The 11,340-nt window shown below is 44.1% G+C and overlaps 1 protein-coding gene across 2 annotated transcripts in view; it reads left to right on the top strand.

The window, feature by feature from the left end:
• The first annotated feature begins 19 nt into the window (after positions 1 to 19).
• The window catches only part of MSL2 (male-specific lethal 2 homolog (Drosophila)), a 45,531-nt gene continuing 34,210 nt past the window's right edge, over positions 20 to 11,340 (top strand). Inside the window, exon 1 of one of the 2 annotated variants that reach the window (XM_011958172.1) lies at positions 20 to 893. In XM_011958172.1, coding sequence (XP_011813562.1) covers positions 752 to 893 — 142 coding nt within the window. In that variant the 5' untranslated portion in view covers positions 20 to 751. Of the gene's footprint in view, positions 894 to 1,288; positions 1,449 to 11,340 lie in introns of those variants that run through there. The other variant, XM_011958173.1, reaches the window with a different exon arrangement.

Here is an 11,340-nt window from a genome sequence, read left to right on the forward strand (position 1 = left end):
CCCGTCGGCGGCGGCCCGCGCACTTCCTCCCCGGCCCTCCCCTCCGGGTTGAGGACTCTCGCCCGCCTCGCCACCTCGGGGAACTGCGGGCTGCAACCTACGGGGCGGAGAGCCAGGGCGCAGTCTGGGCCCCGCGTCCGATATGGAGAGTGCGGCGGCGGCGTCCGCCAGCCGCAACAGCAACCTTCGTCGCCGCTGCGGTGTCTTGCACTAGATCCGGGAAGCCGCCGCCCGACCGTCGTCCTTGCCTTCGCCGCCGCCTCCGCGCCCTGCACTGGGATGGAGTAAGAGGCTCTGCAGCCCGGGAGAAGCGTGCCGCGCCTCAGACGGGGCCGGGGCCTGCTCCCGCGCCCGCCAGCTCGACCTGAGGAGGCGCCTCCGTGTCCGGAGATGGAGCTCGAGTGCAGGCCGCCCGCCGAGCCGCGGGGCTAGACTGAGCGCCGAGTCCCGCCCCGAGCGCCCAAGCCGCCGGGTTCTGCGCTCTGTGGTCGCTCCGGACGAACTCGAACGCTGGTTTTTTTCTTTCTCATATTTTTGGAAGTCTCAGGGACGGAGGGGCGCCAAGGCCCCATGTGTGGGAGGATTGCTTCAGCTCCACAAACTTGCACGGATTTTGGTTACTTGTTTGGCCAATGGTTCGGCTCTGATTTCTTCCGAATTGTTGCAAATTCGCCATCGTTCCCTGGCTGCTTACAAAGTTGGATCCGGAATTTCTTTTCAACCGGGAGCCATTGGTGTCGAAGTGTCTGCAATGAACCCCGTGAATGCTACTGCTCTCTACATTTCCGCGAGCCGCCTAGTGCTCAACTACGACCCCGGAGACCCCAAGGCGTTTACTGAGATTAACAGGCTCTTGCCTTACTTCCGACAGTCCCTTTCGTGCTGTGTTTGCGGTGAGACGCTTTTTATTGTTCACTTTTCAATGCTTGTTTTTAAAAAGCCTTCTGGGCAGTGGTAACGTGAGCGGGTCGACGGCCTGGTGGTTGGTATTAAGCTTTTGTTATTTGTGCCGCGCTGTACGGTCATTAGTTTTGAAACTCGCCGAGGGACTTTTGCCCGGCATTTCAGAAAGGCAGAGAACCCTTTCAGACCGCTTTGTGCAGTGGCGTTAACGTTCAAAATGGTTTAATTCGCCTCGGTTCATCTGATGGTAGTGGTTTAAGTGGGGGTAACATGCATGCACAATACTTTGCCACGGGAGCTGATTTCGTACCTACAGCGGTTAAAAGTGGTTAAACATGATGAAAACATGCACGTGTGGGCACATGTGGCGTGTTTGCATTTCCCCAAGCTGGTGTTACGTGGGAGTGGTGGGCTAAGCTGATGAGCCCACAGCTGGAGAACCCGGCGCGGAACTTTCCCCCGGGTTCCTCCACAAATGCTTTGACGGTTTGACGGTTAACAGCAAACCGGGGAAGGCTGGTGGTACTCGAAGTGTTTTTTAGCTGGTGGGATTTTTACTTACCACGTTTTCATTTTGTGGTTTAACATACTTTGGCTTTGTCGAGGGTTATTTTAGATGTTTTTGTTCAAAAAATACTAACTCGTGGTAGGTAGGATACTTCGAAATTATTTTTAAGATAGAAGAGATATGCTAAATTCTCTAAGGAAAATATCTCAGAAGTGATAATTTGAGTGTTAACTGTGCAGGTATAATAATTACTTTTCGAAAAACCTGGACTGAAACGTTAATACAAAGGAAAGGGCAACTGGCAAAGCAGTAATATGTATGCTCTACTTAATATTCTATCCCAAATTTTGAAGTTTTGATGATCCACTTGTTTAGTCAGAACCTGGGAAATTCAGGCACGTTAAGGCTTCTGCTTTATTTAAAATTAGATAAAGGAAGAAGAGTAATTTGGGACAGTTGTGGCTGAAGGGAGAAATAATATTCATTTGAGGTTTATCCAGCGTTCTCTATATAGATCCTGAAGCAAGACACTGAATGGCTGCAGAAGAGGTGGTGGTGGTTTTTTGCAAGACAGGTACTTAATGTCATAAACATTTAAGTAACTGAGTAAGTCATTAAGTGCTACTCTGACTGGTAACAGACACTTAACACCTATATAGAGGAATAGTCGCCCCGGGCAAATCACCTAACTGCCCTAGGCCTCAGTTTCTTGATGTGTAAAATGAGAATTTTCGGCTAGATTGAGTTTCCTTTCAGTTTAAGTTTTGCAAATGTAGGTGTATAAAAAATTTGCTTGATTTCTTGGTAACCTCTCACTCTACTCCCGCTTTTTTGGAGTGCTTTTTTTTATGTCCTCACATATTTTGATGGTTTGAGGACTGAGGAAATGGAGCTGCCATAACTTCCTTCTCCATACACTTTTTTTTTCTTTTCCTTTGGTGGCGGCCGTAGGGTGCTACTATGGTGAGGTAGGGGGAAGAGGAAGGGCCCACTCTGTCCTGCTGAAACAGCATTTGAGAGTGATGTCATTATCAGTTAACATTTGCAGAATCTGGTAGGTCCCCTGTTTACTAGATGGGTGAGACTTAGCTCTCTAATTTAAGGGGGAAATGGTAGTTTTGAGTTGTGTAGACCACCACTATCCTAAAACTATTAAGAACCTCAGAGGTTTTTAAGTTCTTATTAATAGCTTTCGGATAGTAGTGGTGGTCTAATTGAACATCTTCCCAGGTTCTAACCTGGACTTTAAATAATGGCATTAAAGATAAAACTACATTTAAAAGTCCAACTGTAGCCTTTTTTTTTTTTTATTTTTTGTCAGTCTTGGCAACACAAGGGGAATTTTTCTGACAGGGCTTTCTTATTTCACATCATCCTAAGGGGAATTTTTCTGACAGGGCTTTCTTATTTCACATCATCCTGTGGAAAAGATCTGTGAGGTCTGCTTCTCCCTATAATTGAGTAGCTGGCATGGTTTCAGTAATAGGGATGTAGATTCAGGTTTTTTCCGTCCCATCTCTTTGGACATAAGTCTGTGGTTATCAAGAGATAGAAAAAAAAAATCAGTTATTTGAATTTATCTCCAGCATTTACATATCCTTTGTACCAGGTGCGTACTAGACTTTTTTTCCTTAGATGAAAAGCATACGTGCATTCAAATAAATATGTGGATGTGCATGCAGTCTTATTTCATGAAGATAATACACATGTAAAAATGAAGTTTAATTCTGTTGTAATGCTTAATTAGGGAATTTGTTTCAACACGTCCTGTAGATTTGACCCGCTACTACCTTTTCATTCTTTTATTCAACTGTGGTTTTACATAATTTCTGTTTTAACTGGATTGATGTTTTTGCCCTTTCAGACATGCTTTGTATCTTCCTCTTTTTTTTTTTTTTTTAAATCTTTGCTTTCTTAAGTTTCTTCTGCCTAATACACTCCTTTTTTCTAAAGGCCTGACTCAACTCTCTGCCTCCTTGGTGAAGTCTTCCTTGCTCACTGCAGCGAAAAGTTTCCTGTGGTCAGGTGCCTGTAATCCCAGCACTTTGGGAGGCCAAGGTGGGCGGATCGCTTGAGGTCAGGTGAAACCCCATCTCTACTAAAAATACAAAAATTAGCTGTGTGTGGTGGCGGGTGCCTGTAATCCCAGTTACTCGGGAGGCTGAGGCCCATTGCCAGACATTGCTTGAACCTGGGAGGCAGAGGTTGCAGTGAGTGGAGATCGTGCCACTGCACTCCAGGCTGGGCCACAGAGTGAAACTCTGGCTTAAAAAATTAAAACAGTTATCTTTCTTCTCTTGTTCCATTCGTAAGATACTTATAACTCCTTTCAGTGCAGTTTTTATATCAGTCTGATTCTCCTGATATATATAATAAACTTCTTAGGGAAGGCACTTTTTTCTTTTTTTTTTTTTTTGAGACGGAGTCTCGCTCTGTCGCCCAGGCTGGAGTGCAGTGGCCGGATCTCAGCTCACTGCAAGCTCCGCCTCCTGGGTTTACGCCATTCTCCTGCCTCAGCCTCCCAAGTAGCTGGGACTACAGGCGCCATCACCTCGCCCGGCTAGTTTTTTGTGTTTTTTAGTAGAGACGGGGTTTGACCGTGTTAGCCAGGATGGTCTCGATCTCCTGACCTCGTGATCCGCCCGTCTCGGCCTCCCAAAGTGCTGGGATTACAGGCTTGAGCCACCACGCCCAGCCGATACTTTTTTCTTATACATTTTTGTATTTCTTCTGCTTCACACTCTCTCCTGCCTAGTGACTTACATGTAGGTGTTTATGACAGCCTCAGAGGAAGAGGTGAGGGAGGGAAAAAGCCCTTCAAACTTTGCAATTAGGTTGAAATTTGGCTTTTACTTACTGTGTAGGCGCATTGCTTTAACTTTTTGCCAGTTTCCTTTATCTCCTTCAAGTTTGTTTCTCCAAATTTGTGTTATGTGTGGGCTTATTTTTAAGTGGTTTGAAAAAACTTTTTATTGAGACAGGATCTTGCTGTGTTGTTCAGGTTGGAGTGCAGTGGTGTGATCCTTGCTCATTGCAGCCTTAAACTCCTGGTGTGATCCTAGCTCACTGCAGCCTTGAACTCCTGGATTCATGCAATCCTTCCACCTCAGCCTCCTCATTAGCTAGAACTGCAGGCATGCACCATCATGCCCAGCTAAAGTGTTTGTGGTGATAGGGTCTTGCCATGTTGCCTGGGCAGGTCTTGAACTCCTAGGCTCAAGCTATCCTCACGCCTTGGCCTCCCAAAGTGCAGGGATTACAGATGTAAGCTGCTGTGGCTCCTGGCCTGAAAAAAAAATTTTTTTCTTTTGAGACGGAGTCTTGCTCTGTCGTCCAGGCTGGAGTGCAGTGGCGCAATCTTGGCTCACTGCAACCTCCGCCTCCTGGGTTCAAGCGATTCTCCTACCTCAGCTTCCCGAGTAGCTTGGGATTACAGACGCCCGCCACCATGCCCAGTTAATTTTTGTATTTTTTGTACAGATGGGGTTTCACCATGTTGGCCAGGCCGGTCTTGAACTCCTGACCTCGTAATCCGCCCGCCTTGGCCTCCCAAAGTGCTGGTATTACAGGTGTGAGCCACCCCTGCTCGGCCTGAAAAAAGTTTTGAACCCATGAGAACAAGTCTACAGATTCAGTGTCTGGCACCTATTAGGTACTTAATATCCCAGCTTTGCACAGTAGAGAAAGGTGAGAGGAGGTGAGGGAAGAGACTATAAACTATCAGGTCAATTATTGTCAAACGTAGATTATTCATTGCAGTTACAGTTTTGTTATTATTGTTCTTTGATATGTTAATTAGCCAGTTATCACTGCTTGTTTTTCAATTGGTTTGTATATTTAAACCTTCTGAAGCTTCTAGTGAATGGGATAGCCTTGCTGTAGAGAATTACTGTACTTTCTAGGCCACAGAAAGTGACCAAGACAAAATCACTATGGGTACTATTTTTAAGTGTCGATTTCTTGCTCCTGTTCTAAATGTTGGACTTGCTTTATCAGAAAGTAGAATTGTTTTTTTCTTTTGATAACATGAGACTTGATAAATTTTGGCCTAAGGATTTTAGGTTTTCATTAAACTTGTAACTCTTCAAATGATGTAACAAGTCTTATGTATACAATAAAAAATCGTGTTAGGATTGGAGGGTCATGTTAAATGGAAAAATATTACTCTTGGAGATATTTGGAAATTATCATGGTCAAACCCAGGAACATGAATATTTCCCTTTTTTTTTTTGGAGACGATCTTGTTTTGTCACCCAGGCTGGAGTGCAGTGGTGCAGTCATAGCTCACTGCAGCCTCAAACTCCAGTCCTCTGGCCTTAGCCTCCAGAGTAGCTAACACTACAGGTGTGCGCCACCATACGTGGTTGGCTAATTTTTAAATTTTTTTTTTGTAGAGGTGTGGCCTTGCTGTATTGTCTAGATTGGTCTTGAACTCACCTGGCCTGGGTCTCCCAAAATGCTGGGATTACAGGCATGAGTCCCGGTAACCTGGGCCATATCTTTATTGGTTACCTGTGATGTTCTAGATGCTAGGATAGAAAGATGAATAAGACACATGGCACAGGCCCATATATATTGATCAGTGTTACAGGGAAGACATTTAAGTAAACCAATAATTATTGGCCAACTACTGAGTAGAGGCATGTAAGCTATAACAAACCTCATGTGTCACGATAGAAAAGTTAGTAATTTTTTATTTTTGAGACAGAGTCTTGCTTTGTTGCCCAGGCTGGAGTGCAGGGGCATGATCTTGGCTTACTGCAACCTTTGTCTCCCGAGTCCAGGTGGTCCTCCCACCTCAGCCTCCCAAGTAGCAGGAACTACAAGAGTGCACCCCCGCACCTGGTTGATATTTGTAGAAAACTTACCGATTAACGTTTTTGTACGTGTAAAGTTTCAGAAATTAACCATAAAAGTGTATTTATTTCTGTAGAATTTGTTTTTGAATAGCTCTTTGGTCAGAGGTTAATCATTGGTGTTAAAACAGTCTATTTTAACAGTTTTTTTCTTAGTTTACCTGTTTTCTGATCTGGGAAGAATTCTTTAGAGCACATTTATCTAGTATGCAGGTAAGGAAGAACTATGTGTAGTTAGTAATTTTCTTGGCAGGTACAATTCAGCTATAGATAGCAGATATATCAGATCTATTTTTTTTTTTTTTTTTTTTTTTCTTGAGACAGGGTCTTGTTCTGTTGCCCAGGCTGGAGTGTGGTGGCATGATCATGGCTTACTGCAGCTCGATCTCTTGGACTTAAGCTGTCCTCCCACCTCAGCCTCCCAGTTGGCTGGGACTATAGGCATGTGCCACCATGCCCACCTTATTTTTGTGTTTTTTTTTGTAGAGACGGTTTTGCCATGTTGCCCAGGCTTGTATGATCTCTTTTCCTAAGAAAAAATCTATAAAAGTTCTAAAATATTTGCTTCTAGTTGGGTATGTTTATGCAAGATGACATTGTCTTAGGGAAAGGACTCCCTAAATGCATTGTTCCTAGTGTTGAGATGAAAAGAGGTTTGATTCACAGCCCTTCATCTTACGATAAGTTGAAAAGGTAATAATAGTTTAAATGATGGCTCAAGGCAGGCAGTATGGTAGTGTAGAATTAGGCAGATGAGATTGTTTCATTCTGTTAAGATCTGGTAGGTGTGGGACTTGAGTTGGGCCAAGAGAAATGGTGTAATGGATACTTATTTTTTTTTTTTTGAGACAGAGTCTTGCTCTGTCGCCCAGGCTGGAGTGCAGTGGCTTGATGTGGGCTCCAGCAATCCTCCCACCTCAGTGTCCTGAGTAGCTGAGACTACAGGCATACGCCATCAATACCCTGCTAATTTTCAAATACTCTGTAGAGATGGGGTTTTGCTGTATTGCCCAGGCTGGTCTTGAATTCCTGGCCTCAGGCAGTCCTTCCGCTTTGGCCTCCCAAAATACTGGGATTATAAGCGTGAGCCACTGAACCCAGCCTGTTAGTGGATTTTTTTTTTTTTTTTGAGACGGAGTCTTACTCCGTTGCCAGGCTGGACTGCAGTGGTGCGATCTCGGCTCACTGCAACCTTTGCCTCATGGGTTCAAGCGATTCTCCTGCCTCAGCCTCCTGAGTAACTGGGACTACAGGCATGCCCTACCATGCCTAGCTAATTACTGTAGTTTTAGTAAACACGGGGTTTCACCATGTTGGCCAGGATGTCTCGATCTCTCTATCTCATGATACCCTAGCTTGGCCTCCCAAAGTGCTGGGATTACAGGCATGAGCCACCGCACCTGGCCTAGTGGACATTTTTAAGTAAGTCCTGAAGGGGAAAACCTTTGGCTTGTGTGAACAGCAGTAAATTGGGTTTATCTGGAATGAAGAGCCCTTGTAGGAGAGCCCTTGCCCTATAGTGGTTATTCAGGAGCCTTTTGTGTGGAGCGTTTTGATCCCAGGCTAAGGAATGTGACATTCACCCTGTAGACCTGTTTCTTTCTTTCTCTTTTTTAAAATATATTCTACAGGCCACCTGAATCAAAATCACTTAAAAGCTTATTAAAATCCAGATATCCTAATCATCACACCAGATGGATTGAATTAGAGTCTCTGTGGACAGGCCCTTGTAATCTGCATTTTAACTGCCCATCTTGATTGGGATGAAGATTTGCAAACCAGTGTTATAAGCATTTGAAAAACAGTATTTAGGTAGGATAGTGATACGATTGAAATTGTTTTAGAAAATATTAATTTAGAGGTGAATTTTTTTTTTTTTTTGAGATGGAGTCTTGCCCCGTCACCCAGGCTGGAGTGCAATGGTGTGATGTTGGCTCACTGCAACCTCCATATCCTGGTTCAAGCGATTTTCCTGCTTTAGTCTCCCGAGTAGCTGGGACTACAGTTGCCTGCCACACCTGGCTAATTTTTTTTTTTTGTATTTTTAGTAGAGACAGGGTTTCACCATGTTGGCCAGGCTGGTCTTGAAGTCCTGACCCCAGGTCATCCTCCCACCTCCACCTCCCAAAGTGCTAGGATTACAGGCGTGAGCCACTGCGCCCGGCCAAATGTGGTTTGTTTGGAGTCTCTAATAAGAGGATTCTTAAATGAGGCCTGAATAGAGTGGTGGGAGTGAAAAGAAAGGGAACAACATAAAATGAAAAGGGAACATTTGATCATTCTTATGGTTATCATAACATTTTAATTTGAAATGTGTTATGCCATCTTTGTGATAACTGGGCTTGTCTCATTGTGAATTGATTAAATGAGATGTTTTCTAGTCTTACATTGGTGAGTATGTCTAGCACAGTGCTTTCACGTAACATATACTTGATAAAATGTACAGCTAATCCTCCATGTCTGTGGGTTCTGCATTCGTGGATTCAAGCAACCTTGGATCTAAAATATTTGAGAAAAAATTGCGACTGTACTGAACATGTATGGACTTTTTTTTGGTCATGATTCCCTAAGCATTACAGTATAACAGCTGCTTACATAGTACTACATTGTTTAGGTATTATGAGTAATCTGGAGATGATTTAAAGCAGCAGTTCCCTACCTTTTTGGCGCTAGGAACTGATTTCGTGGAAGACTATTTTTCCACAGATTTGGGGGATGGTTTCAGGATGATTCAAGCACATTACACTTATTGTGCACTTTATTTCTATTATTATTATATTGTAACATATAATGAAATAATTATACAATTCACTATAATGTAGGATTAGTGGGAGCCCTGAGCTTGTTTCCTGTGAGGGTCCCCTCTAGGGGTGGTGGGAGACAGTGACAGATCATCAAGCATTATTCTCGTAATGAGTGTGCAGCCTAGATCCCTTGCATGCACAATTCACAATAGGGTTTGTGCTCCTATGAGAATCTAATGCTGCTGCAGATCTGACAGAGCTCAGGTGGTAATGTGAGCAGTGGGGAGTGGCCGTGAAGCTTTGCTTGCTGGACCCAGTTCACTTCCTGCTCACTTTCTACTGTGCAGCCTGGTTCCTAACACGCCAAGGACCAGTGCCTGTCCATGGCCTGGAGGCTTGGGGACCCCTGATTAGAAGAATAGAGGAGGCTATACTTAGGTTATGTGCAAATACTATGTCATGTTATATCAAGGACTTGAGTATCTGCAGATTTTGGTATTGAAGCGAGATGCTGGAACCAATCACCCATGGATATCTAGGGACAATTATACAATGGTGTTGAAGAACTGACAAAACCTGGCAGTTTGATACAGACACCTGGGAAAAATTGAAGGAGTCGAAAGGTGACTTAGTTCATATCAGAAATGAAACAAGGAAGGATGTTGGTTTTTGGGGAACCTGAAGAGTTGAGGCAGTCTAGGTTTGAAGTAATGTAAGGATAGCCTAGTTAAAGAATTCTTTGGGGATTTTAGCGATATGGTTGTGGTAATTGAGCTAAATATTCTGCAAAATAGCCTTGCTATTGTTTTGATAACCTCTTTTAGAACAACTTTTTTTTTTTGCTTCCATTTTGCCCAAGTCACCTTCTCTGTATGTAATTGTCTCCATTGATTTTATTTTTGTCTTCTGGAATAATTCAGAAAGCCTTTGATAAAATTTTGCCCTTCGATGTTACAGTACAGCTTTGTCATTCCTGAGAAGTTGTGTCCTGGCTGGGCGTGGTGGCTCACGCTTGTGATCCCAGCACTTTGGGGGGCTGAGGCAGGTGGATCATCTGAGGTCAGGAGTTTGAGGCCAGCATGGCGAAACACTGTCTCTACTAAAAATATAACAATTAGCCTGGCGTGGTGGTGCGCACAGAATTGCTTGAACCCAGGAGGCGAAGGTTGCGTTGAGCCGAGATTGCGCCACTGCACTCCAGCCTGGGCAACAGTGAGACTCTGTCTCCCCCTCCCCTTCCCTCCGCCCTGCAAAAAAAAAAAAGAGTCGTGTCCTAAGTTATTCTGGTAGCATCCTTGTTTTAGTTTCCTCTAAAAGGGTGATTTTTGTGTCTATATCTATAGTATTTTAGATATAGTTAGATGAAGTTCTCTTCTGTGATGACTTGAATAATTTTTCTGTTTCGTTTGTAAGATGAGGTTGTTGGATTAGAGCATAAATTTGGTTGTGAATTTGGTTTCCAGACCTTTTTTTTTTTAGTTTTGTTAAAAATGTACTGAATAGTGCCGAGCGCAGTGGCTCACACCTGTAATCCCAGCACTTTGGGAGGCCAAGGCGGGCGGATCCTTTGAGGTCAGGAGTTCGAGATCATCCTGGCCAACATGCTGAAACCTCGTCTCTAATAAAAATACAGAAAAATTTGCCAGGTGTGGTGGCACATACCTGTAGTCCCAGCTACTTAGCTACTTGGGAAGCTGAGGCGGGAGAGTTGCTTGAACCTGGGAGGCAGAGGTTGCAGTGAACTGAGATCGTGCCACTGCATTCCAGCCTGGGCTACAGAGCAAGACTCAGTCTCAAAAAAAAAAAAAAAACTGAATTGGTGGTTACTGTTTCCAAACCTAGACCTCACATAAAAATCCAAATTTTAGTCACTTCCTGGAAAAGTATGAGGTTTTGCAACAGTGGAAGCACTGAATTGGAAGCATTCCCTTATGACATAGCATCATTGGCTAGACTTGAGAGATTGGCTTTTTTCTTTGGTGGTAGGAGTATGTCCTCTTCAGTTTGCCCTTGGTCACACCTAACCTTTGCCACTGTTTTTCTTTTTTTTTTTTTTAGAGCCTTATCTACTTGCCTCTTGTAAGAATTTGGGTTTGTAATTCTCAGGAATGAAGGATTTATCCAGGCCCCTTCTTGTACGCTGGAGGTTGTTCAGAACCATGGAATTCTTATTTTTTTTTGAGACAGAGTTTCGCTCTGTCGTCCAGGCTGGAGTGCAATGGTGTGATCTTGGCTCACTGCAATCTCCACCTCCTGGGTTCAAGGGGTTCTCCCGCCTCAGCCTCTTGAGTAGCTGGGATTACAGGCTCCTGCCATCTTGCCCAGCTAA

Source organism: Colobus angolensis, unplaced genomic scaffold (genome assembly GCF_000951035.1).
Source record: "Colobus angolensis palliatus isolate OR3802 unplaced genomic scaffold, Cang.pa_1.0 Scaffold46, whole genome shotgun sequence".
NCBI classification, from domain to species: Eukaryota; Metazoa; Chordata; class Mammalia; order Primates; family Cercopithecidae; genus Colobus; species Colobus angolensis.